General features: G+C 37.2%; 1 protein-coding gene and 1 pseudogene across 2 annotated transcripts in view; one reads left to right on the forward strand and one right to left on the reverse strand.

Annotated features, from left to right (window-relative positions):
• FAM120A (family with sequence similarity 120 member A) overlaps positions 1-27702 on the reverse strand; it is a 167697-nt gene that overhangs the window by 83084 nt on the left and 56911 nt on the right. For both annotated transcript variants that reach the window (XM_075549742.1, XM_075549741.1), the window contains exons 4-7: positions 21355-21483; positions 19951-20044; positions 1900-1997; positions 1361-1644 (exon numbers count right to left, since the gene is read on the reverse strand). In XM_075549742.1, coding sequence (XP_075405857.1) covers positions 1361-1644; positions 1900-1997; positions 19951-20044; positions 21355-21483 — 605 coding nt within the window. The remainder of the gene's footprint in view (positions 1-1360; positions 1645-1899; positions 1998-19950; positions 20045-21354; positions 21484-27702) is intronic.
• LOC142448847 (peroxiredoxin-5, mitochondrial pseudogene) lies at positions 23906-24399 on the forward strand (annotated as a pseudogene).

Here is a 27702-nt window from a genome sequence, read left to right on the forward strand (position 1 = left end):
TACCCGCCCTCCCTCACGAACCCTTGATAAATAATAGATATTTTCCATATCTAACATCATCCTCCATCGCCCCTCACCCACTTTTCTGTTATTTTCCCCCCTCGGACAGGGTTTTAGGTTGATCCTTGTGATTGATTCCTTCTTTCTCCCTCCCCCCCACCCTCCCCTAATCCTCCTGGAATCTCTACTCTCCTTGTTGCCCCTGAGGGGTTTACCTATCCTGGATTCCCTGTGCTGCGGGCTCTTATCTATAGCAGTGTGCATGTTCTGGTCTAATACAATTCGTGAGGTAGAACTGAGGTCATGATAGTGGGTGAAAGGAAGCACCAAGCAGCTCAAAGAAAGTTGTGTATTTCATCGATGCTAAACTCCACCTTGATGGGCTCATCTCTTCCCTGTGACATCTCTGTGAGGGGATGTCCAATTGTCTACAGATGGGCATTGGGTCTCCACTCCATGCCCCCTGTCCCCAATTCACCTTGGCTATGGTTTTATTCTGGATGCCTGATACCTGATCCCATCGACACCTCATGATCACATAGGCTAGTGTGCTTCTTCCATGTGGGCTTTGTTGCTTCTGAGCTAGATGGCCATTTGTTTATCTTCAAGCCATTAGGACCCCAGATGCTATATCTTTTGATAGCCAGGCATCATCAGCTTTCTTCACCACATTTGCTTTTGTACCTATTTTGTCTTCAGCGGTCTTTTCAGGAAGGTGAGCATCAGAAAATGCTGGATTGTTAGAACAAAGTGTTCTTGTGTTAAGGTAGTACTTGAGTTGAGGCCCAATGTCCATTTGCAACCTTAATTCTTAACTTAGAGTGTGAGTACATAGTTCTATTCCCCTCCCAGTATATATATATATATATATATATATATATATATATATATATATATATATATATATATATATATATATATTTTTACATATGTACATGCCTATTTAGAGCGTCTATAAATGCCCTTTGCCTTCTGGTTCTTTCCTCTATTTTCTTTATACTTCCCTTTTGTCCCACCATCATGTTCGGCCTTCATTGGTGAGTTTGGTTTTGTTTGTGTTCTCAGAAATTTTCTAAGCCATGGGACTAATGTAGTACAAAATTTAAATCCTAGAAACCTCACAGTTTAATTATATACAACTTATGCTTCCTCTCTCTTTAATGTCCAACTAGCTACAGTTCAAATACAAAATAATCACCATCAATTATCAGCAACAAACTGGGCCTTTGAGAAGAACAGACAGTCCAAGAGGGTAGCCAGCTAAAACACAGAATCTCCGCAGGTAACTAAGAATTATAAAGTAAGCCAGTGGCAGCCTCTGTGAATATACTTAGGCAGATTTCAGCTATGTACTACTCACTTCATAGTGCCTCCATTGCCGTCATCATTATCTGAGGATGATGATGTTGATGAACCAGGAAAGTAAGTAGAATCCACATGGTTAGGACTGACACTTTGAGCTGGATTTATTGGAGAGGATCGTTCATACAATGGAGTATGTTTCCCTTCATGAGGAATGTTACTATAGTTGTTCTGCTCAGCCAAATTCTTTCCACTTGTTTCCAAAGTGAGAGCCGGCTCAGAGAGGCTATATGGGTATGGACCCTGACCCGGAGCACCACCTGGGCTTGGCATCTGAGGGGCCTAAAACAAGATGGTACATATCATGCTCATGAAGAGAAACAAATGCGTATAGAACCCATATTTAGTTAATATTTTCTTTACTTTGTCTATTGTTAATTTAACAAATATTTGCATCTATTCACCTATCCACGCACGAGTTGTTTTAATATTAAGACCTTTTTAATATAAAATTTAACATATATGTAGCTTTAAAGGCCAACTGTCCTCTACCAGATGCATTACTAACTGGGGGCCACAGCACAGAAGTCCCCTTACCAGAGGTTTTGCTTGCAGAGAGGTCTGTGGAATGTTGAGCATCTGAGGGGGAACATACGGTGGCACTATCCCAGGCATTCCAAACTGATTTGGTCTGGCTGCTCTCCATCAATTTGGGGGAAATGAGAAAACAAATGTAAATACAATGACATTCACCACAGTGCACACCCTATGGGTAGGGCATTTCCCCATTTGCCTCAGCCTTAGTCCATGTATCAATATGGCCATTGGTTCCATATTTTAGAAACATTTAGAAATTTATATTTAACATTTTTTAAACCTTAATTTTATTATATCAGTTTGCTTATACCAAGGCCAAAATTTTAACTTTTAAGAATTTTCCATTAACCTTTGTTATTATTTTGGCTTTTGCTCATTTCCTTTGTCTTCATTTATCCCTTCTCTCTGTAACTTCAGAATTCACAGGAATTCCCTGTAGTTCAGTCTCTAGAACTTTTACTGTTGTTACCTTGTTGCTTCTTCTAACCAGAAATCGAAAAAAACTAGAAGCCCTGGTAATGCTGCAGAGGCATTCTGGGAAGAAAATTATGATAGAACGCTTTCCCCTAAATTTGTCAAACAGAATTTCTCTAATTAAAGCAATTTGTAACTAACATGCTCTAGCTAACTAGCAAGTTTTTAAATGTAAAGTGTGGTAGTTGTTGTCTACACTCATATTACATTCTGTGATGAGCAACTTGAGGTTTTTATGTTCTTTTAAAACATTATTTCCTAAAACTGTTCTGATTTACACTGGCACTCGCTATTTATTATTTTCATGCCAACTTGCAATAGTAGAGACTTTTCTTTCAGGGCAGCAAGGAGAAAGCCATGTAAAAATGAACACCCTCAGGACAAGAGACCAGCTGCTGGCCACCTGGGTCTCCAAGACTGCACAAACACTGAGGACCAAGGCACAGTCCCCAAGAGGCTACAGTGAAACCACAAATACGAGACCTTTCTTTCTACCCAGATGATCTTTAAGCTTCAGGTCTCAAGCTTAAAATGTCACCGGTCTTAGATCTTAGTGATTACTAGGAAAAAATCATGGCACAACTTCTACTTTTATTCTAAACACATATAATATACAGTTCAAGTAGACAAACTGGAAAAATTGGTAATATGTGTACACAAGGGCACACACTCTCTCACAAGTGTACATGCACAAAGGAATAAGTCTTGATTAAACAATGTATCTACTGTATCTGACAGTCTGAGGGTGAGAGTTAAGATCCTTTTGTTTTTAAGGTCTCCTTTTAATATTATTTTGAATACAATCAAATTGTGACCCAAATAATAATATGAAATCTGCTGAGTTCTAGTACTTTAATGTAAATCACGGTAAAACTCTAGTGGAAAATCTCCTCTCTCTGACCTCCCATACCTAACTGCTGAATAATAAAAATTAAAAGCAGCAACAATTCAAATGAAGGTAATTATTTTTGTTGTATCTTATTTTTGGTCATCATGTGCTAAAGACCATGAAAAGCACAAACTTTAAAAAAAAAAAGACCAAGAATTTATAACTTGAAACCAAAGATTTTGAAGAAATATTTTCTAAATTCATAATGACCTAAAAAATCTTTGCATGTAATACTAGTTATTATTCTGTCACAACTCTGTTTAAGGAATGAATTAATTTACATACACTTCTTTTAAGGCTACAGAAATACATTTTAACTAAGGTATACCTCTGTGGACTGCAGACTATCTTCTAAAAACACTCGTTCTTAACACTAAGTGGCTTCTGTAAGAGAGAGGGCCTCACTGAGATTAGACACTGCTCCATGTGCAGAGAAGTAACACCACTAGTTTCTCATGCTCTCCTTTCATAACTACTGAAAGGAAGGAGGAAGCTTTTATTCGACTAAGATGTAAGACGGAGAGACAGGAGAATCAATGTAAAATAAAAAGTCTCATTAATATATGAAAAGCATTTCTATAATTTCAAAGTGTTCTTTTAAATTAAGTATTAAGACTTTTTTTAAAAAGTAAAGAAACACTTACTGTTGTGCTGGCCTTACTAAACCAAAACCAAACTCACTGACTCACAACAGCTCTGCAGGACAGAATGGAACGGCTCCTTTATATTTAAAAGACTCAATCTTTATAGGAACAGAACACTCATCTTTCTTCTGTGGAGTAGCTAGTAGGTCTCAATTGCAGACCTTGAGGCTAGCAAGCCAATGCTTCAACCATTGTACCACCAGGACACATTTAACTGACCTTTTACCTTAGTAAACAAAACCTATAGACTTATGTACTTTTCTGGGAATTCATTATGCCTATATTAAGTTGCCCATATTTTATCCTCAATTAAAATACAGATGGCATTAAATTAGAAATTCTACTTAAAATAACAGTCAGACTTACTTACCCCAGTACCCAGCCCTGGTCCAACATAACAAATACAACCCATAACTAAGCATATTACTGCTTATATGTTACACCAACACAGATTCTATCATGCAGAGGAGATGTGATTTTTAATTATTATATGGAAAACAGCTTTGAAAACCACCACTAGTTCTTATTGTATTAAAAAAAATACACCAAGGCAAAAATCTACAACTATTTTAAACATTTTCACATGGACAAGCTTACTAAACATCATTATCATCTAAAAATTAAGATACTAAATTGTATAAAAGGAAAATTCATGCAATTTGTTTCTCTTAATCTAGACAAGTAGCTTCAGAAAGGCAGGGAGTGGGCATGGTAGCAGAGTAGGAACAAACAGTAGCATAGTTTGGCTAAATAGGGCAAGGAGAGGAGAGGCAATAATCGATGACAAGGTGGGTTGGGGCCAAATGGTTAAGGTCATGGACAAGAGTCAGCCCACAGGCTTCTGAGTAACAGAAGACCTAAGTTGTTCATATGCTTTTAGAGGACTACATTTTGTAGGGGAAAAGTGCAGAAACTTTTGTTGAATGCTGACTCCTATAGGCTAGTAACTGTGGAGGAGGAGATGGCAGCTTAGCCTGCTCTGATAAAGTTTGAAAACAGCTAAAACTATTTAGCATGAAGAGGACAAAAGAACACAAAAAGATAATAAAATATAAATAGGCATATTTTGTGGGAGGCCCAAGGGACTTATAAACCATGAAAAAACATTAAACTACGGAGGCATATTCCATGCCAATATAAAGGAGAACTTTCTAAGTAGAAAGTGTACCTTTATTGCTTGTTAATAGGCAGTACACTGTACAAGGATCCCAGGTTAGCCAAATTTTTTCAGTTCCTGATTCTTGAATTTTTAAAAATAAGAATTTTGTTAATGAGACACTTTCAAAAATGTATACAAATCTATTCAGTTCTTGAATACACTTAATCAGCATTCTTGTCATAGAGGGTAAGGAAAGGATATTTCTCTTTACAGAGACAGAAGAGCTCAAGATAACAGAAAAAGAGCTTAAATCTTATTTAGCCACCTTGACTATTTTCTAATTCTATGATAAAATTGGATAAAATTTCTTTCTGAGGATTTTAGAAAAGTACAACCTAGATGTATAATAAGAGGCCTTTATGTTAAAGTACCAATAAACAAAACTGATATTCCTCTTTCATGACCCAATGCACTCTATAAAGCATTTAACAAACAAAGTAGGTTCATCCTCCCAAGACATACTCTATAAGTCTATTATGCCAGATAAAAGCTGAATGCAAGTATTTTCAGTTTTCCAAAATAAACAATTTTGAGAATTTTTAAAGCTATAAGCCAAAAAAAAAAGGTTACAAATTAGTAAAAAAAAAAAAATACAGTAATAAAAACTAAGAAGAAGTTATAGTAAGATCAAGATAATCATATTATGTACTTGGGAATTCAGAACCCAAGAAAGACAAAAAATAAACAAATGCACTTTAAAAACTCATTTTATTAGGGCCTCATACAACTCTTATCACAATCCATACATACATCTATTGTGTCCAGCAAATTCGTACATATGTTGCCATCATCATTCTCAAAACACCTGCCTTCTACTTGAGCGCTTCTATTCCACATTAATAACATCTTAGCTTTTCCTTTGGTGGCACGTGTCTGCTCAAACCCCTGGGGAGTTTGACACCAATATTGTCATCATTTAAAAGGATAAAAGCTACAAAAGATAACTATGGGTACGGCTCCAAAAAGAGCAAGAGCAGAATATTCATTCAACTGTAACTGTTTATGGGAATAAAAAGCCTCACCTCTCTCCCAAGGACAGAATACCATGTACCGTATGGTATTTAATTTAAAAAATCAGAGCAATAACAATTATTGCACATAAAAACACAAAACAAAAAAACTCACTGTTGAGTTTGGTTGTTGGTTCTGACTCATAGCAACTATATAAGCCAGGGTACATACTAAAAGGCCTCTTTTGAGTTTTTGACTAAATATTTATGGGAGCAGAATGCCTCATCTTTCTCCTGTGGAGCAACTAGTTTATTTGAATAGCTGACCTGGACCTAAAGCTTATCACAATAACCAATTTTAAGTAAAAACTCAGAAAAAGTGAGGTTACTTAACAAATGTACAAGAACACTAAGAATATTACATAACTGTAAAATAATTTTATACCAAATTTAAACATGAAAGTTAAAGATTTTAAATTAGCATAGCAATAAAATGTCAGTAAATACTTTGTGACAATGATAGTGATATGACATTTTAAGAACAGATCATTAGAACAAAAAGTTGAAAGTATTCTAGATGGTGACTCACTCACTGCCATCGAGTTAATGATGGCCAATAGTAAGCCTATAGAACTGGGTGGAACTGTCTGCCCATGAGATCCTAAGACTCTTAATTGTTTATAGGAGTAGAAAGTTCTATCTTGCTCTCATGGAGCAACCAGTAATTTCAAACTATTGGCCTTTTGGATCATAGCCCAATGAGTAACCATTACACCACGGCTCCCTTAGATGATGATAAAACAGGTGTAATTAAACATAGTATATTCACAATAGAATACTGCATATTAAAAAAATCTAGCAAACCCTAATGAAATGGCATGGAAAAATTAAGGTATATTTATAAGAGGAAAAAAAAGAATGGTATCAAATAGTTTGTCTTGTCTCATTGTTTACCAAACAATGTGCTGAGGTTCACTTTTAGACAGTAAAGTCTCTTTTGTAAACAAATGCGCAAGCATGCACATATGTTAAGTGCTTTGGCAGTTTAGAGTAAGAGGTATTTCTATCTCCTTGCTTCGATGATCTCTGAAGTGAGACCATTGAAAAGTTAGTTCATGGTCCTTCACAGACCACTTTTAAGTTGATACTCTTTGGCCGGTTAGGTTGCCCCTATCTTAGCCTGGGCTGCAGTGCAAGCACTGGTAAATTATTTTATAGTTACTATTTTTTCTCCCCTAAAATACATATAGGTTGTTGCTGGGTCCCATCAAATCAGTTTTGGCCCATAGCAACCTTATGCACAACGAAACTAAACACTGCCCTGTCCTGCGCCATCCTCACAAATGTTCCTCTGCTTGAGCCCACTGTAGTCATCTTGTCATTGGCCTACTTAACATCTCCACCTGGGTCCTAGAAGTGCCTCTAACAAGCCTCCTTCAGTAGTCTCTGTCTCTGGTGGCACCATCATCTAAGCTTTCAAGTCAAAATTCTGTGCGTTTGCTCAGAGCTTTCTTTTTGCTCAGCTTCCATAGCTAGTATAAATTTCCTACCCACCCCCCCACCCCCATTTCTCAAAGGTGTCAATTTACAGATACTTTTACCTTTCTACTGCTAGGAGCCTTCTCCCAGACCTTGCCTAGACTGCCACAACAAATTCCTATCACATTTATTTGCATATATGTTATTCACTTCAACCCATTCTGCATAGTGCAGCTAGAGTAGTCAAACACAAATTTAAAACCCTTAACAATGTATGACTACTCCCCTGGGGGCCTCTCAAATCTCTCCTGAGTATAAGACTTTGGCATGAAATACACTACTAAAAGCCTACTTAGCCTTTGAATTCCATGGAAACATTAACTGGATCAGAAAAATCAACCACTGATTTAATAAATCTTTAATCTGATTAGTCCTGGAGCTTCAGGTTAGCATACCTATATGATTCCTTTTCTAACACTTACTGGTCTTTGTCTTTTCCATTTGTCTATGGTGTGGAGTTTTAAAATATACACACTATGCCTACAGTTGTGGAGCTTTCTTTATTTGTGATATTTTTTTTAAATACACTGATATTAGCATGCCTGCTGTTGTTGTTCGGGGCCCTCCATTCAGTTCCAACTCACACCAACCCCGCATACAACAGAACGAACACCACGCAGTCTTGTGCTATCCTCACCATTGTGCACAAAAACTTAAGCCCACTATTGTAGCCACTGTGTCAGTCCATCTCTTGAAGGGCCTCCCTCTTTTCTGCTGCCCCTCCATTTGACAGAGCATAATATCCTTCTACAGGGACTGGTCCCTCCTGGTAACAGACTCTACATTTACAGACCCGAGAATGGAATCCTAGCATCCATATTACTTGGCTTTAGTTCCAGCAATGAATTTTAAGTACAAGTAGGTTTAAGAACTACTGGTTCAACTGCAGAACCAAACATTTCGAGAAATAAATGTCATCATATATCATTTTTTACTACATTTAAGTTGGTGGTTCCCTGATAAGATTTTGCAGGCTTTAAGAACCAAGACTTTTAAAGTCCAAAATTGTAATTATCTCTACATACCCAGTTCTTAGTACAATGTTGCTAGAATAAATGTTAGATACTTATTAAGGAGTAAACCTATTATCAACTATACTTTGTTTTAAAATTCTATCCAAGAGTAGATAATTTCTAGAAGTCCATAAAGAAAAGATAGCATGGACTGCAATATATTCTTGGGTTACCTTTTTAAAATACAACATATATTTCCAAGTCACTCCTTATATCACTGCTGGATCAATGAAACAGAAAGCATATATATATATATTTCCTTCTATAAATTCTACATCACCAAATAATTATATGGGAATATAATGTTTTTACCTAAACACTGCAAAAGATAAAAAGCCATAGAAAGAAAGCCACAACCCTCAAGAGCAATGGTTCCCAAACCAGTGGTTCCTAACCGGTGCTAGGCTGGTCTAAATGTGAATGAATAAACAGGAAAAGTTTTCAAAAATATAGATTCCTGAGGTCCAGTTAAGGTCTTGACAGTGTTAAAACCTCATTCTAGGCAGGTTTAGAAACCTGTGGTTAAAGTAAACTTATTCCATTTTTATTATGAATAGTCATAATCTAAGCTTCTTGTGTGGTTCTGAAATTTTCTTCAAAGCTCTCTATATACTCCAGTTTCTAAACTGATTAATACAGACGGTTCTAATGAAGAAGTTAGTTATGCTCCTAAACTGGCTGTTTGAAATTCTAAACATTATTTTTCCATAAAATATTAACTATAGGACATATAATAAAACAGAAACCCACCTATGACCTAACTACGATTTATAAAACTATTTGTAAGATCGGTGCAGTAAACGGCATAGAAATGGCCCTATCTGACCTCCTGGGGCTGCTTTACTGCCACGAGACAAGAGTCATAAATGCCTCCACACTTGACCCTTCGATCCCTATTCTGACACCAGCCTTCCTTCTCACACTACTCTACAGTCTGCTTCCATAGGATTAATATGCTGGGTTTCATAACTCATTGCAATGAGCACACAGAACTCACAGACAATGCTCACAAATAAAGGAGTTTATTAGAAAAGTCGATAGGTTACCACAAATCAGAATCAGCAACAGTAATTACACATACAGCCATTGGTCACCTTAGTCAGCAGTCAAGCCTGCCTCTCCTTCTGGCCCCCTCCCTGCCTGCCTCTCTCTCTCTCTGCCACATATTAGAAAAGTCTCTCTTCTGCCCTCATTCTACCAAATGGGCCCTTGGCCTTTGCCTCCATGGCCAACGGCCCATTCTGACCCACAGTTCTATAGCTTCAGGCTAGATAAGGAGGTACCCCAGTTTTAGAGTTGCTCCTCCATGTCTACATGCCAAAGTCTGATGCATATCATCTTGAGGACCTCCTACATCTCAGAGAGCTTGAACATGGTACCTGAGATTCCCTTCTTCCTCTGCTTCAAAAATGGTTTATCCTTATAGAAAGAGGGATGGTAACAAGCACTGACCAATCCTCACACTCGGTGCTTCAAACACCCTATTTGCTCAGTTCTAGCTTATTATTTGCTGGAAATTAAAGAGACTTGGGTAGAAGAGCTTTATTATGATACATACTTGGTCAGTTGACCTCCCTCTTGACCCAACCTGAATTTGCTCTAGGCAAATTCCATGGCAGAAATTTCCTCTCTGGCCTTTTTAAATATTGATGGTGGTCTTATATTTGTATATTTACCTTTATATTATTATTATTTTCTTCGTGCCACTTTATGTTTCTTATTGCTTCTATTGGGCTTTCCCACTTTGTGACGCACAGGAGTGGAGGCATAGAGGCAATAACTTAGGCAATGGTGTATCGTGGATGTGGAAGGGTCGTGGGGAGGGTCAGGGGATTTGAGGAACAAACAATGACTGCAGGAGATGGGAGGGGCACAAGAACTGAATGTGGTGATGTATATACAATTCTTTTTTAAAGTAATTTAATCATGGAAATGTATGATGTGTGAATACTCTATTAAGAAAACTACTAAAAGAAAGAAACCAAACTTAACCAGCAGTTACCATAAGTGAAGGAGAAAGAGTTGTTGCTTAGGGGACACTGAGTTTATGTTCATGACAGAGAGATAATTTGGAAAAGGATATCAATACTGGCTGTACAACACAAAGAGCATAATCATTGCCACTGAATTATACATGTACAAGTTGTGGAATTGGAGAATGTTTTGTTGTGTATATTTCTGCCCTAATTGGCGGGGGAAATTACATGAATAACAATACGTACAAGGAAGAAACTTCTGGAATCAAATGTGGTGATAACTGTACAACTCTTCTTGATACGACTGAATTAGTGCCATGTGGATGAAGTGCTAATAAAACTTTTTAAAAGAGCTATATTCAGAAATTTAACTCCGCTACGGTTCTAACTTGGGAGGTCCGAAAACATCCCCCTAACTCTGCATTGTTTTCTGGCCCCCACAGTTTTACTTATAGTCATCACATCCGCTGATCTTCACAAGTATAACCTGACTAGTATGTATATGTAAAAATCAATGATAGCTAATAGAAAAATTTTTGCTTTTTGTTAAATATTTAATTATAAAAGAAAAAGTGTTTTTTAGAGGAATCCATTCATGGTGGTTCTAAATTATCTACGTAGCTGGTAATAAATGTCTTCCTCAATCTCCTTTCAGGCGCCTCTCCAGTCACTGCAGGTTAAACAGCAACATACATGTCCCAAAAACTTCCTGCGCTATTGTCAGCCTGTGTGTGCTCTGGTGTCACCTTCACACAATACGGATTTCTGTGATTTTTAGAAAGATGTATGCAATATTACTCTAAATAGACCAAGCTCTTAACCAACAGCATTCCTGCTCATCATCGATACTCAGTAATGAAAGCAAAAATGAAGCTGAGGCTCAACTCCATCTATATAAAATCACTCACTTCACAGGGTTGTCTGGTAATTCACAAAAGCATGAAAACATTTAAGACACTCAGATTTTTTGTTACAATTTAAAACCTAATTTAAAACTCATCTTGCCTCTCAACACATCACCAAAATTATCAGCTCCAGATCAAGACTGAAACTTTAATTATTAAAAAAAATCATTTTATTGGGGACTCGTACAACTCTTATCACAATCCATATATACATCCATTGTGTCAAGCACATTTGTATATTTGTTGCCATCATCATTCTCAAAACATTTGCTTTCTGCTTGAGCCCTTGGTATCAGCTCATTTTTTCCTCTCCCTCATGAAAACTTGACAAATTAGTATTATTATTATTTTGTCATATCTTACACTGTCCAACATCTCCTTTCACCCACTTTTCTGTTGTCCATCCCCCAGGTGGGGGCTTATATGTAGATCCTTGTAATCAGTTTCCCCTTTCCACCCCACCCTCTTTCCACCCTTCCGGTATTGCCACTCTCACCACAAGTCCTGAAGGGAACATCTGTCCTGGATTCCCTGTTTCCCATTCCTATCTGTACCAGTGTACATCCTCTGATCTAGTCAGATTTGTAAAGTAGAATTGGGATCATGATAATGGAGGGGTTGGGGAGAGGAAGCACTTGGGAACTAGAGGAAAGTTGTCTATTGCATTGTTGCTACACTGCACCCTGACTCACCTCTTCCTGGCGACACTTCTTTAAGGGATGTCCAGTTGCCTACAAATGGGTCTTGGGTCCCCAATCTGCACTCCCCCTCACTCACAATGATTTGATTTTTTTGTTCTTTGATGCCTGATTTCTTTGACACCTCATGATCACAGAGACTGGTGTGCTTCTTCCATGTGGGCTTTGTTGCTTCTGAGATAGATGGTCACTTGTTTTGATAGCCGTGCTCCAGCAGCTTTCTTCACCATAGCTCGCTTATGTAGATCCCCAACACTTCCAAGAGGACTTTTAAGTCTAATCATTTCTTCTGATTTTTGAAATTTTAGTGAATTCATCCACTAAAATATTTCCACTGGGGATACCAGAGTGAAGGAACCAAGATCCTCACACGCCTCTGATCAATTCCACTTCTCCCACATAAATGAGTAGAGACTTGATTGGGAACTCAGCTGGGAGGTTGCATAGTCCCCAGAGCCTGGGATTGGGAAGGCCCCCTCTTGCTCATAGGACATCTGTCACACTTGGGAGCCATGGGTCTGCAAGGAACTGTGTCTGGGACTCTGGAAGGGTTTGGATTGTGGAAGACTTTCCTGGATTATCAGAAGGACTGACGGACTCCGACTGAGCAAGTGCAGAATCAAGAGGGCACGTTTTAGGGGGAGATAGTTGGCTCAGGAGAGGGTGAACTTTACTCCTCGGGCCCAGGATTCAAAGTATTAACACTTCCTGCCCCCAAGACTATGTCTATATAGTAACTGGGCTCAACACCCTGCAGGTGTTTTTGATGAGTGCTATTCTATCAGTCATTTCTCTCCTTTTCCACACCTTAGTTTGATCAACAATTGCTAAGTACGCCCTGGCAAAATGAGACCAGCCTCAAAACCAGGACTTTGATGGGCCCCATATTTCTCGACTTCAACCCCAATTGAGACTAGGCCAGTGTGGAATGGCCTGGCTACCCTTGACTATTCATGTTCGACAATCGAGAGCCGGTGTGTGGGGGTAACTGCATTCAGAGTCAAAGATAAAAAACAAATTAATAACATTCTATCTTGGAAGTATCAGTCGATCTCCGTGCATTTTCAGAAATAGGAGAAAAGAGCACAAGTAACTATACCACACACAGATGTGGATCCAGGATGTCCTGGAAGAGGAGAGGTCCACCAACCCTCCAAAGATGGAGATACAGCAATGGTCTATAGTTACTTTAAGCCACTGCAGGAAAAATTAGATAGAGACAGAGAAGAAACACATGCCATAATTCAAGAACTCAGATGTGCCCCCAAAGACCATGCTGACAAAATGAAGGAAAAATTAGAAATAATACATAACTTCAAACAGAAATAGAAAAGGCTAGACAACAATGTGAGAGAGCTAAACAGCATGATACAATACAAATATTGGAATCAAGAATCCATTATGTTGAAGATGAATCTCTCCAGAACAAAATATCTAAAGACTAGGCTATAAAATTGACCCCCCAAAACTGAACTTAATCTAAGAATAGTATGGGATACCATAAAAAAAAAACATGTGCCTGATAAATATCCCAGAATAGAAAAAAATAAACTACTGAGAAAATAGTCAATGACATATGAAGGGAGAACTTCCCTAACATCATTTTAGAACATAAAATAACTATGCATGAAGTCAATAGGACATCAAAACAGGATTGACCATAAAAGGAAATCGCTTTGAAATATAAATCAAACTTTCTAATATTAAAGAAAAGGAAATACTCCTGAGATCTGCATAGCAAAAAGGAACAATTACATAAAAAGTCCATGTCATCAGGATAAATTAAGATTTTTTCCATTGAAACCATCAGGCAAGAAAGCATAGACATGATATATTCAAATAATGAAAGAAAAAATGTCAGCCAAGAATTCCATATCCAGCAAAATTACCCCTTCAATGGGGGAGATATAAAAACCTTTACAGACAAGGAAAAACTAATGGAACTTATTAAGAAACACAACTAACTTTACAAAAAATATTAAAAGGAAATCTATGGACAGAAAATCTTTAACAAGCAGCAATCTAAAAATTTTAGAAACTACTATGAAAAAAAAGCATTTTACAGAAGCAGTAGTGTAAGTGAAACAGAACTAAGTAAAACAAGAAATCATAGAAAATATTCTGCTATGAAGCCAAAAATACATAAATACATATGAACAAAAGAAACTGATCTACAATACTTGAACAGAGAAGATACCAACCTGTTCAACAAACCTATACAACTACTTTGAAATTAGAAAGAAAACCACAAAAAGCAAACAACGTACAAAGACAAATTAAAACTTCAACAAAACAAACAGGATGGAAATTACATAAATAAAACAAAAAAAGAAAATAACAAGAAAACCATCAAAAAACAACAGGAATACAACATGAAAAATTACTGTGAAAACTAAAACCAGTAACACCATAATACAAAATCAACAAAACCAAATTTATCAAAAAGAACACTGAAGGTAAATGGACTGAAATTATCAGTTAAAAGACAAAGATGAATACACTAGGTTAAAAAAAATTAACCTTTAATATCCTGATAAGGAACAAACCTTAGCTATGATGATAAACAAACTAAAAAAAATCAAAGATGGAAAAAATGTATCAAGCTAATAGCAGTTAAAAGAAAGCTGAAGTAAAAATATTAAATTTCAGACAAAACAGAAATCAAAGTAATGACAGAACATAAGACAAAGGAAGTCACTAATTATGAAAGCTTTAATTGAACAAGAAATGTTAGCCATAATTAACACACACACACCAAATGAAAGGTCATCAAAATACATTAATCAATTCCTTACAGAAATGAAGAAAAAATATAGATAATACACGATAATAACAGACTTCAATACTTCACTTTCAACTAAATATTAACTAGAAAGAAAATCAACCAAGATGCAAAAGTATTAAATAATATAATCAATTTGACCTAAAAGACCAGGTGGTACCCCAAAAAAGCCAATGCTCATTGGTTTGTTTGTTTGTTTGATGCGAGGGGATAATACATCGAGTTATTCCACCAGGTCAGACTGTTAATCACGCTTTCTATTTAGAGGTTCAGAAAAGATTGTTTAACAGTGCATGACAAAAAGTTCTGATTTGTGGCAGATGGGGGGGTCTGGTTTTACCAACAAGACAATGCACCCGGCTAACGCAGCCAGCCATCTCAGTGCACTAGTTTTGGGCAAAAAAACATCATGCTTCTCTTGCCCCACATACATTACGCCCCCAACCTTGCTCCATGCAACTTCTTTTGGCTTCTTGAGTGAAGAGGGACCAGAAAGGGCAAACAATTTGATGATGTGATGAAGAAAAAAATAAGGGAAGCACTGCTAGTCATCCAAACAGATACGTATGAAAAATGTTTCCAAGTACGGAATAGCAGATTTGACAAATGTATTAAGTGTATCGAAGATTACCTTGAAGGTGGTAAGGTTGTTTTGTAAAAAAAACTTGAATACCTAGCTTTGGGGGGAAATTCTGGGGTGTTTTTGCACACCCACACCCCCTCATAATGAGCACTTCAATCAACAAAAATTAATTTCACTTTTCATTCTAGCACCTATGGAAGCTATTCTAGAATAGATCATATTTTAGGTCATAAAGAAAGCATCAATAAATTAAAACCTTGAGGTAATACAAATCATCTTTTCAGATCATAATGCTGTCAAATTAGAAATCATCCATAGAATGATGGAAACTGAACACTTTACTCAAGAACCAATGCGTAATGGAAGAAATAAAGAACAGTCAAAAGATTCCTTAAAACAAATGAGAACAAAAATACAACACATCCTTTGGGACATGACAAAAGCACTATTTGGTGGCCAGTTTATAGTAATATCTGCACACATAAATAAAGCAGAAAGAATTAAAATAAACACCTTAACATATCAACTACAATAGTTGGAAAAAATGCAGCGAACCAAACCCTCTGATACTGAAACAAAGGAAATAATAAAATTTAGGGAAGAAATAAATGAACCAGAAAAAATTTAAGCTATTAAGAAAAATCAATAAGATGAGAAGTTGATTCTTTGAAAGAGTAAAGAAATTTATAACCCACTGGCAAATTTAACAAAGGTAAACAATGCGAAATTCTATGAGTAGGAAATGAAATCAAGGACATAACAGAAATGAGATAAAAAATATTATGAAAAATTGTATTCCAAGGAATTTTAAAATCTAAATGAATAAATATCTAGAAATGCATTATTTACCTAAATTACAACAGAATCATGTGGAAATTCTCACAAGCCTGTACCACGATACAAAATAAAACTACTTAAAAAACTCACAACAAAAAGTCTAAGTCCAGACAGTTTGGGGAATTCTAATACACATTTAGAGAAAACATAATACTAATTTTATGCAGACTATTCCACAATATACAAATGGATAATTTATAACCAAACTCATTTTATGAAGCAACTATAATTCTGATACCTAAACCAGTTAAAAAAAAATCTCTAGAATTGAAAATTATAAAGTACTATCACAGATTTATAGAGGCCCGAACGTCAATAAAATACAAGCCAACAGAATTCAATTAAGCATCAAAAAAATGTCATGACCAAGTGAGATTCATACTAAATATGCAAAGATGGTCTAATATTAGAAAAAGTCAATGTAATTCATCACATAAAATAAAGAGGAAGACCCATGATTATATCAATTTATGAAAGATCATGATAAAATTCAAAATCCATTCCTAATTAAAACAAAAAACCCCACAAAATAGGCATAGAAGGTAAATCTCTCCACGTAAATAGAAGACATATATGCAAAGCAATAGCCAGCATTTAATTGAGAAAATGAAGTAACTTTTCCCCTTAGAATGGGAACTAGACAAGGTTGCCCTTTATCAAAACTTTTATTTCACATAGTTCTGGAAGTTTTGACTAGAGCCATAAGAGATCAAAAGGAAATTAAAGGTTATCCACAAAGGCACAGAAAAAAATAAAAGTCTCTCCTAAGGGAGGGGACTCAGGGAGGAAAGAGGAAAATGAGGAGCTGATACCAAGGGTTCAAGTAGAAGGCAAATGTTTTGAGAATGATTATGGCAACAAATGTACAAATATGCTTGACACAACGGATGGATGTATGGATTGTGTTAAGAGTTGTAGGAGCCCCCAATAAAATGAATTTTTAAGAGGGAAAAAAATCTCTATTTGCAGATGACATATTCCTATATAAAGAAAACCCCAAAGATTGAATTAAACAATTGCTCAAACTAATGAAATTTTGGCAGTGTAGCAGGCTCTAAGATCAACAAACAGAAATAAGTTGGATCCTTGTATATTAAGGATAATGACACCAAAAAAGATTACCATTGACAACTACACAAAATTAAAATATTTAGGAATAAATCTTACCAAAGAAACAAAAGACTTATACAAATAAAACTAAAAATACTCCTTGAAGAAATTTTAAAAAAAAACTTACACAAATGGAACAAGTTACCAGTTGCTGGATAGATAAGACTAAATATTGTAAAATTGTCAGCATTACCAAAATACTTTAAAAATTCAGCGCAATTCTGATCCAATCCCACCTCAATTTTTAAAAGAAATGAAAAACCTAATTACTAACTTTATGTGGGAAGGAAATAAATTAGGATAAATAAAACGCTATTAAAAAATAGAAACATGGTAGGTAGCCTTTCCCTCCCTTAAAACCTACCATTATAAAAAAACAAACTAGTATTGGCACAATAGACATGAAGACCAATGGCTTAGAACTGAGAACCCTGAAATACAATCAATACCTAGACACCCTAATTTTTTGATTAAGAATTAAAACACATTAAATGGGCAAGAGATAAGCCTCTTCAACAAATGGTACTAGAAAGTAGATTCTGACCTGCAAAAGAATAAATCAAGACCCACACTCACACAATGTACCCCAACCCAAAAACAAACCAAGATGGATTAAATACCTAAATATAAATCACACAATTAAGATAATTTATTTAAAAAATAAATCACATCAATGGAAAAAGAGGGACAAACTTAAGGATCCTAATATAAGGCATAAACAAACTACAAAACATTCTGAAACTTAACCAGAAGACACAATAAAGAACTGGGACTTACAAGGCATATAACAAAAGATTTTGTACATCAAAAGATTTGTACAACAAAAGATTTTATCACAAGAATCAATAGAGAATCTACAGAATGGGAAAAATATTAAGTAATAATACAACAGGTAAAGAGCTAATCGATAGAAAAATACATCTGAACAAGAAAAATACAATACAATTAAAAAATGGGCATAAGACAGGAATAAACATTTACCAAAGACAACATCAACAACCATATGAAGAAATGTTCGCAAGCATTAGCAAAAAGATAAATACAAATTAAAGCAACAATGAGCTATCACCTCAAACCAACACTTTTGTCAAATTAAGTATAACTGAAAATAGGAAGTGCTGGAGAGGCTGTGGAGGGATAGGAACATATTTTCACAGTGCTGGTGGGACTGCAGAATTATAGAGCCACTAAGGAAATCGGTGTGGCACTTCCTTAAACACATGCAAATCCAAGTACCTTATGGTCCAGCGATCTCTCTACTGGGTATATGCCCTAAAGAAATCAAGAATCTAACACGAATGGTCTTGTGTACACCTATGTTTATTGTAGCTATTTCTACAATAGCAAAAATATGGGAACAACCAAAAATTCCAATATAGAGTAATGGATAAATAAGCTCTGGTACATTTAGACTATAGAATTTTATGCCCAATAAAAAGTAATGACTACTCTCATAAACACCCCAAGAAATGAACAAAACACAAAACTAGAGAACATTATGGTTAGCCATCTCAATCACAATCTTACAAGCATAAATATTTAATATCACCATTGTTAAAAGGAAAAACAAGGAAGAAAGGTGGTTTTTATACCGATAGACAAGACCTTGATGACTAGAAGGAAGTCAGAGAAGGGGACAGGATGGAACAGAAACTAGGAGGGTTCAACAGGTTTTAAAAAAAAGTTCATCTCAGAACCTGACAAGGGCAGTTCTACCCTGTCCTATAGAGTCGCTAATCATTAGGCCTTGACTCAATAACATTAAGTTTGTTTGTTTTTTAAATCATGGTGAAACACAATTGTTTGGGACATTTTTGAATTATTCTTCTCAGATCAATAGAGTAAATCCCATAGGAGTGTCAGGTACATGCCATCTTTTGTTAATAGTTTATGGGATGCAATCAAGACAACTTCAATAATAACGCTAAAAATTTTTCAATAAGTTAATTCTCCAATTCCAGAAATCTGAATGAAATACTATTAAAAAGATAGCAAAGAAAGGTATAAATCTACTGCATTTCTGAAGCTATTTTGAAATCTGGAGGATATTTTATGCCCTTAGTGAGTTCTGTATTTAAAAGAGAAAACTTCACAGGCACAAAAATTTTAATACAGATTTCAACATTACTTCCATACCCATAAAGATGTACAGCCTCAGAAACCCAAAGGTGTAAGCTCTACTTTGTCCTATAGGGTCACTAATGGGGTCCTATAGGGTCACTATGCGTGAGACCTGACTTGACAGCAGTAAATTTGGTATTACGAATAGCCTTGCTTTTCATGAGCCTTCATTCTATAATCCTCTACACATCTATAAATATTCTCTTGTCTGTCCCTCACTGTTCTCAGATATTATCACTAAATTTTCCCATGAATTCTGCTATGCGCAGAAAATCCCATCTCAAAAGAGTAAGTCTACTAAGTAAATATTTAAACCTTTTTGGAGTATTATGTGGCCAATTTCTGTCACAAAGAGGCCTTTATTTACTTACCTAAGTAATGTGGATGAAATGACATAGGCTTACTAGTCGCTGAATAATATCCAATTGCTCTCTTAAATCGAATAACTTTGTCATCTGTTCTAGACTGAAATAAATGTAGGAAAACATTTGTAAATTAGTATCCCAATGGTTATATGTATTAGTGTATTTCTAATTCAGCACATGTAAAATCTATAGTTAAATAAAAGTTTAAAATTATATTAAAATATCTAAAGAAAATCTGATTATTACACAAGGTACAAATCAAACTAACTCTTTTAAAGCAATGTACTTAGCATAGAATATAAAACTGGCAGTCAAGTGACTTTGGTTCTGGGCTGTAGCTCTATAATCTCTCTAAATTCAGTTTTGCTAAACCTCTGATCCTGCCTAAAGAGGTTTCCTATTCCAGCTGCAGTCAATGGGACATACTGCAATGGACAGATGAGTGCTATACTCACTAAAGTTTTTAGCTATTGATAGTAGGAATAGGAAGTCACATAAGACTTCATCTAACACTGACTTGTTATAGTTTTCATACACACACCAAAGGAAAAAAAAAACGGTGGTGGAGGGGTGTTTACATAATCTGGTGTCAATTTGAGGATTAAGAGTGAAGGGGTGGAGTGTAGCCTGTCAATCAGATGGCAGCTTGATAACCTCACTCAGAGGCACTGAGGAGACAAATAACTCCTTGAAGGTGGGACACATACTCACTTCCTCAGAGACTCTCTACTGACAAGACACACGGGGTTATGCTGCTGGCAAGAGCCCTGGACCTGGAGACCCACACCAACGCTGAAATGCTTCCACTGTCACTGGATCCACAAGACTATCCACCCATTGCATTCGGCATCATTGCATGTGTTTCATGAGTCTGAAGAGGACTTTAGATTGGTAACAGACATATGAGCTAATATCGAATTATTTTCTCAATTGTCAATTGCTCTTCTATATTAAGCTCTTTATTATACACATGAGTGTCTATAAATTTTTTTTCTCTAGTCTACCCAGAGTAACACGGGGTGAAATCACTTGAAGGGAACATTCACTTGAAGAAAACATTAAAAATTTACAACACCATTTGATCTATTTAATTAGAACTTATCTTCTTAGTAAAAACACGGATCATACTAAGAAAACTTAGGAGCAGCAGAGCCCTAAGCTAACTTTTAGCAGAGATGAAGTTGAAGAAGTAAAATAAAGTGACTAAGACTACCCAGCTGGTAGGTAGCAAAGCCAGGGGACACCCTCAACTTCAGGACCCCAAAGACTAGGGCTTTCTCCACTGTGGCCTCAAGAGTCCTTCAAGAGCTCCTAGCACAAATCCAACTACTGTGTTCTTCCTCTCATTCCCATTCCAAACTTCACAGACACCAATATGCACAGATATATTTTATGAGTCTATTTTTTTACCTGTGAATGTTGAAAAACATCTTTCGCTATAGCATCAAAATCAGTAGTATCCTGGATATTACGGACATAGTCAGCAACAGCCTTGATCACTACATCGCAGGGTGGTAAAACTAGCTGATGAGCCCGTACCTAAAAAAGTAAAGCATATGTAAACAAATGACTCAGTCAGTACCTAAAATTAGACAATTTCAGCTCTATGAACTATACGAAAAGTAGGTTATTAGGATTGGAGGAAGACTCATTAACAATTTACAAATGCATTGAAGAGCAAATATTTTGAGAATGAGGAGAGTAATGAATGTACGGATGTGCTTTACAATCGATTTATGTATGGATTGTGGTAAGAGTTGTATGAGCCCCTAATAAAAGGATTAAAAAGCAATTTACATATGCAGATGGCACAAACTTGATTGCTGAAAGTGAAGAGGACTTGAAAGAGTGATGAAGATCAAACATAACAGCCTCCAGTAGATAACCTCAACATAAAATTTTTTAAATCTTCAAAACCAGATCAAATAAGAAACATCACAATAAAAGCCAGTGAAGATTGAAGTCAATAATTTAAGTTTCCTTGAATTCACAATCAATGCCCATGAAAGCAGTATTCAAGAAATCAAAAGTACTGCTTTGAATAAACTATCTGCAAGTTTTGTAAGCTGTTGTTAAAAATTTTTTTAAGATGTCATTTTGAGGCCTAGAGTGAGGCAGGCCCAATCTATATTTTCTATCACATCATATGCATGCAGAAGAGAGAGAATTAATAATAAAGACTGCCTGAAGAACAAGCCAAACTGTGTTAGAAGTAATATAACTAAAAACTTTTTTTAAACAATGTATATATTTTTATTTCTTAAATATGGCAATGCTTTTTTTATATTTTATTAGGGGCTCATACAACTCTTATCACAATCCATACATATACATACATCAATTGTATAAAGCACATCCGTACTTTAACTAAAAATTTCTTAGCAGTAAAAAGGATGGGACTTTTCCTCGTGTATTTTGACAAGCTATCAGCAGGGCCAGACACTGGGGAGGGTCATCCCAGCTGTTCAGAGGGTTGGACTGACACAGTGGCTACAGCAACAGGCTCAAACAAAGCAACAATTATGAGGAAGACAAGGGGCAGGGCAGAGAGGGACAGAGAGGGACTTCATTCTTTTGTATAGAGTCACAATGAGATAAAACTGACTTGATAACACCTAACAACAAAATGTTACCTTTCAATCAGGGTCTCATTAAGATCTATCCATGAGACCCTAGCCTTAATAGATCCATTAAATATTTCATTCTCTGACTTTAAAGAACTGTATCCCTTTATTGGGGGGCAGAGTGGAAGAGATTTAAAAAATATATACTAGTGAAATTTCAAAGACCCTGCTTACTTAATTACACAAGCTGAATAAAGAAACCTGGGGTGGATAGTGCTTGGAATTATTTATACCTGGTAAGTCTTAAATAAAATGTCAGTGATGCAAGTCTATTAATTTTCATTCAAATATCAAATTTTAAAGTTATATTTAAACACAGAATAACCATATGACCCAGCAATTCCCTTCCTAGATCTATGATTAAAAGAACTGATAACAGGAACTCAAGTAGACACTTGTAAACCAATGTTCACTGCAACATTACTCACAACATAGTATCGAACAACAGATGGATAAGCAAAATAATAAACAAAATAAACAAAATCCTTGACCTATAAATTATGATAGTATGCTATAATATGTATGACTAATATGCTACATGATGTGTCATATGCAAAAAAATAAATATGATATAATCCTACTTGTACAAAATACTTAGAAGAGGCAAAGACAAAAGTTTATCTGTGGTTAAGGAAGTAAGGAATGAGAATTATTGTTTAAAGAACCTGGATTTGCACAGAAGTAAAACTTTGCCAAATGGATAATAGTGATGGCTGCAAACAAGCATAACAAATGTTCTGGAATTATACTTTTAAAATGGTTGTTGTCAATAATTTTGACATAATTTGGGTTATTGTTTCCCCTGCATGTGTTTGAATAAAAAAGAAAACTCACTTCCACTGAGTCAATTCTGATACACAGTGACCCTATAGTTCAATGTAAAACCGCCCCACGTGGGTTTCTGATGCTGTAAATATTTATGAGAGCAGATACCTCACCTTCTCCCATGGTATAGCTGGTGGTTTTGTGTAGCTGACTGTGTGGCTATCACCTACCGTAATTGAAATCACTAGGGACCCCACGTGTGTACTTCCCTAGGATGTACTGTCCCTTTGTTTTGATTATTAACATTTAGTGAATGTAACATTCCCATTATAATTAACTAGTACATGTTGATGCACAGGATAAAGATATTCTTAGGCTATCTCCTGAAGAAAATATAAATCTACTAATGCACAAATATTCCATACTAAATATATACATAAATAAGTACATGAAAACTAACATAAGTTTAAATGGGAAATCTTAGCTTCGTAGAGTTTTTAGTTATTTGAGTGAGAGCGGGATGGTGACCAGGAGAAAAAAGGTGGATGTGTGACGGCGCCCGCCAATTCCACCGAGCTGCAGCAGCCATGGCCCCGATCAAGGTGGGAGATGCCCTTCCTGCGGTGGTGGTGTTTGAAGGGGAGCCTTGGAGTAAGGTGAGCCTGGCCAAGCTGTACAAGGGCAAGAAGGGTATCCTCTTCGGAGTTCCTGGAGCCTTCATCCAGGATGTTCCAAGACTCACCTTCTGGGGTTTGTGGAGCAGGCTGGGGCTCTGAAGGCAAAGGAAACCCAGGTGGTGGCTTGTCTGAGTGTCAACTATGTCTTTGTGACCAGCGAATGGGGGAAAGCCCACCAGGTAGAAAAGGCAAGGTTCGGCTCCTGGCGGACCCCACTGGGGCCTTTGGGAAGGAAACAGAGCTGCTCTTTGGTGTCGCTCTTTGGGAACCAAAGGCTCAAGAGGTTCTCCATGGTGATCGAGGATGGCGTAGTGAAGGCCCTGAACATGGAGCCAGATGGCACAGGCCTCACCGGTATTCTGGCCCCCAATATCCTCTCACAGCTCTGAGGCCCTGGGCCCAGACACACGCCACACTCCCACTACCCTTTCCTTATCTCACCTGCCCAGCCCTGGGCAGCAGGCCTGGCTGCCCCTGAGCCAGGCCACCCAATTGGAACCTTGGCCAAATCACTGCAATAAAACATATCTGGTTCAAAAAACAAAATCATGTAAGGAAAGAGGGTCCAGTAGTGATAGGACTAGTACCCTCAATATGCCAACAAAACATAGCAATACATTAATAGGAAAACCAACTGAGAGTAAATGGTGATTCTCATGTTCCTGACATTGTATACACCACCAATAAGCAAGCTGGAAAGACATTTCCCCAGAGGCCTGGGCTCTGAACATGGCTCCAAACTAGGAATTTGGGAAAACAGTAACCTTGTGTTTCAACTTCCTGTGAGTGACTTTCAAGTTTTGAACTAGATTCTAATTCAGATCCCTTACTGTTCAAAGAGTTTTAATTAACTTATTATATGGTATACATAATATTTAAAACGCTGGTAATTTTGGACAGATTGTATAAATAAAACTAATGAAATTCAAATGGTAAGACTGTTGTTAAAACACTGCCCAGTCCTGCACCATCCTCAACTGTTAAGTCTGAGCCTATTGTTGCAGCCACTACATTAACTCGTCACTCTGACAGTACTTCCTTTTATACACTGAACCAGTGAGCATAGTGTCCCTTTCCAGGTCCAGTTCAAAGAACGTGTGATGAAGGCTCGCAATTCTCACTTCTAAGGAACATTACTGGCTACACTCCTTTCAAGAAAGATTTGTTTGTCCTCTGGCACTCTACTGCTTTTCAAGACTTTCAAGTCTTCAGTCAGTAGTGTTAAATGCGTCCATGACATGGTCTCTAGACCCGGGGTGGATATTCTCCAGGTCAGATTGTGGCTCTTGTGAACTTGCTTTAATTCCTTTTAACTTCAATCTGAAATGGCATAAGGTATTTGTATGTGATGTTCTGTGTTAGCTGATATTAATCTTCTCCAGCATCTCTTCCTACAGATGTAGTCATTTTGATTCCTGTATATCACATTTGGGTGGTCCATGTGTATAATCAAGTGGCTATTGTTGATAAATTATATTTACAATGAAGTAGTCATTGGTTTCTATCACCAAGGCCATATTTTTTTGTTTTTTTTTCCTCCCCCACCCTCCTCCCCCCTCCCTCATGAACCCTTAATAATTTATAAATTATTACTTTATCTTATCTTACACTGCCCGGCATCTCCCTTCACCTACTTTCCTGTTGCCCATCCCCCAGAGATGAGGTTATATGTAGATCCCCGAGATCTGTTCCCCCTTTCTACACCCTCTTCCCTCCTGGTATCGCCACTCTCACCGTTGGTCCTGAGGGGTTCATCTGTCCTAGATTCCCTGTTTCCAGATCCCAACTGTACCACTGTGCATCCTCTGGTCTAACCAGGTTTGCAAGGTAGAATTGGGATCTTAATAGCTGGGGGGGAGGAAGTGTTTAAGAACTAGAGAAAGGTTGTGAATTTCATTATTGCTACACGGAACCCTGAGTGACTCATCTCTTCCCCACTACCCCTCTGCAAGGGATGTCCAGTTGTCTACAGATGGGCATTGGGTCCCCATCATGCACTCCCCTCATTCACGATATTTTTTCCCCCGCCTTGGTTGCTTGAAACCTGGTCCCTTCGGCCCTTCATGATCACACATGTTGGTGTGCTGCTTCCATGCGGGCTTTGTTGCCTCCGGGCTAGATGGCCGCCTGTTCACCCTCAAGCCCCCAAATGCTACATCTCTCAATAGTCAGGCACCATCAGCCTTCTTCGCCACACTTATTTATGCACACATTCGTCCTCAGCGTTTATGTGGGGAAGGTGATCACACAATGATCCCACTACCATGTGCAGTCTTCATTCTGGTTTCAGTAATTCCTCTCAGTTACCTCACCCTTGGTCACTCCCTACCAGTCCTCCCCTCCCCTCCCTCCTCTGGTTTTGAACCACTCGCTGTTCCCTTGTCCTGGGTTGGCCAACACCTCTTCCTTTCCCTACCTCCCATGCTCTCATGTTCCTCTGGGACCATTGGTCCCGTTATTTTCTTCTCACATGGTTTGTCCAGCCTATCTTATCTAGGTGGACCTGCAGATATAGTAACATGTGCATAAAAATGCAGGTGGCTTTGACAGCACCAAAGTGGCACCTAAGAACATGGTGTCGACAGAAGCAACACCGACACGCTAACAAGCAAAAAACAAGGCCGTATTTTATAACAGAATGGAATTTACTAAATATAAAAATAATTCCCCAGGGTTGAGAGAAAACATCTTCTTTCTCAGAATAGCTGATGGGGATTGGGAGAGGTTTCCTCTTTCCATAGTTCATGTATCTTAACCTAATAAAAGTATATCTGCACTTGGGCCTGCCAATGGGGAAAAAAATAAATTTAAAGTAACAGGACAGTAGTTCAAATCTATGAAACTACAAACAAGTAATTTAAAATAACATATATTATCAGCATTAGCCATGCTACTTTAAAATTAAATTCATGGAATTTGTTTTTACAATATCATTGTCACTACCCACAAAAATATTGTCGCTAAAAAAAATCCCTGCTGTGATTTTTCAATAATCAACCTGTCATCAAGTCAATTCTCACTTACAGAAAATGTACAGGAGGACACAGCATAAACTCCCCAAAGGGTTTCCAAGACTTTAATCTTTATGAAAGTCAGATGCTACATCTTTCTATCACAGTGGTAGGTTTGAATAAAAGATTATGCAATTAGCAGAGTTTTTGTAAAACAAACTAATCACCATCAAGTTGATTCTGACTCTTAGCGATCGTAGATGACAGAATAGAACCATCCTGTGGGTTTCTGAGACTAAACTTTTACAGGAGTGGAAAGCCACCTTTCCACCACAGATGGCTAGTGATTTCAAACTGCTGACCTAGCAGTTAGCAGGCCAACATATAATCAACTGGACCACCAGGGCTCCTTCGGATAACTAAAACTCAGTCTATTCTGACTCACAGTGACCCCTGTGTGTTTCCAAGAAGCTGTAACTCTAGTAGAAAGTCCTCTCTCCATCCCACTGAGTAGCTGCTGGTTTTAAAACACCTAATCTTGCAGTTGGCAGCCCAATGCATAACCACTATACCACCAAGGCCCCGTCCCTACAACTAAAGTGTCCTCTAAATCCTTCTGTAGTGGTTAAGCAACACTCAAAACACACACCATTTGGCATGTGGCTACTGCCTACAGGTTGACTTCTTACTGCTCCGACTCCAGCCATCCTCAAATGCCCAGGTTTAAACAGCTCTATTTCC

The sequence above is a fragment of the Tenrec ecaudatus genome, chromosome 5 (assembly GCF_050624435.1).
Source record: "Tenrec ecaudatus isolate mTenEca1 chromosome 5, mTenEca1.hap1, whole genome shotgun sequence".
NCBI classification, from domain to species: domain Eukaryota; kingdom Metazoa; phylum Chordata; class Mammalia; order Afrosoricida; family Tenrecidae; genus Tenrec; species Tenrec ecaudatus.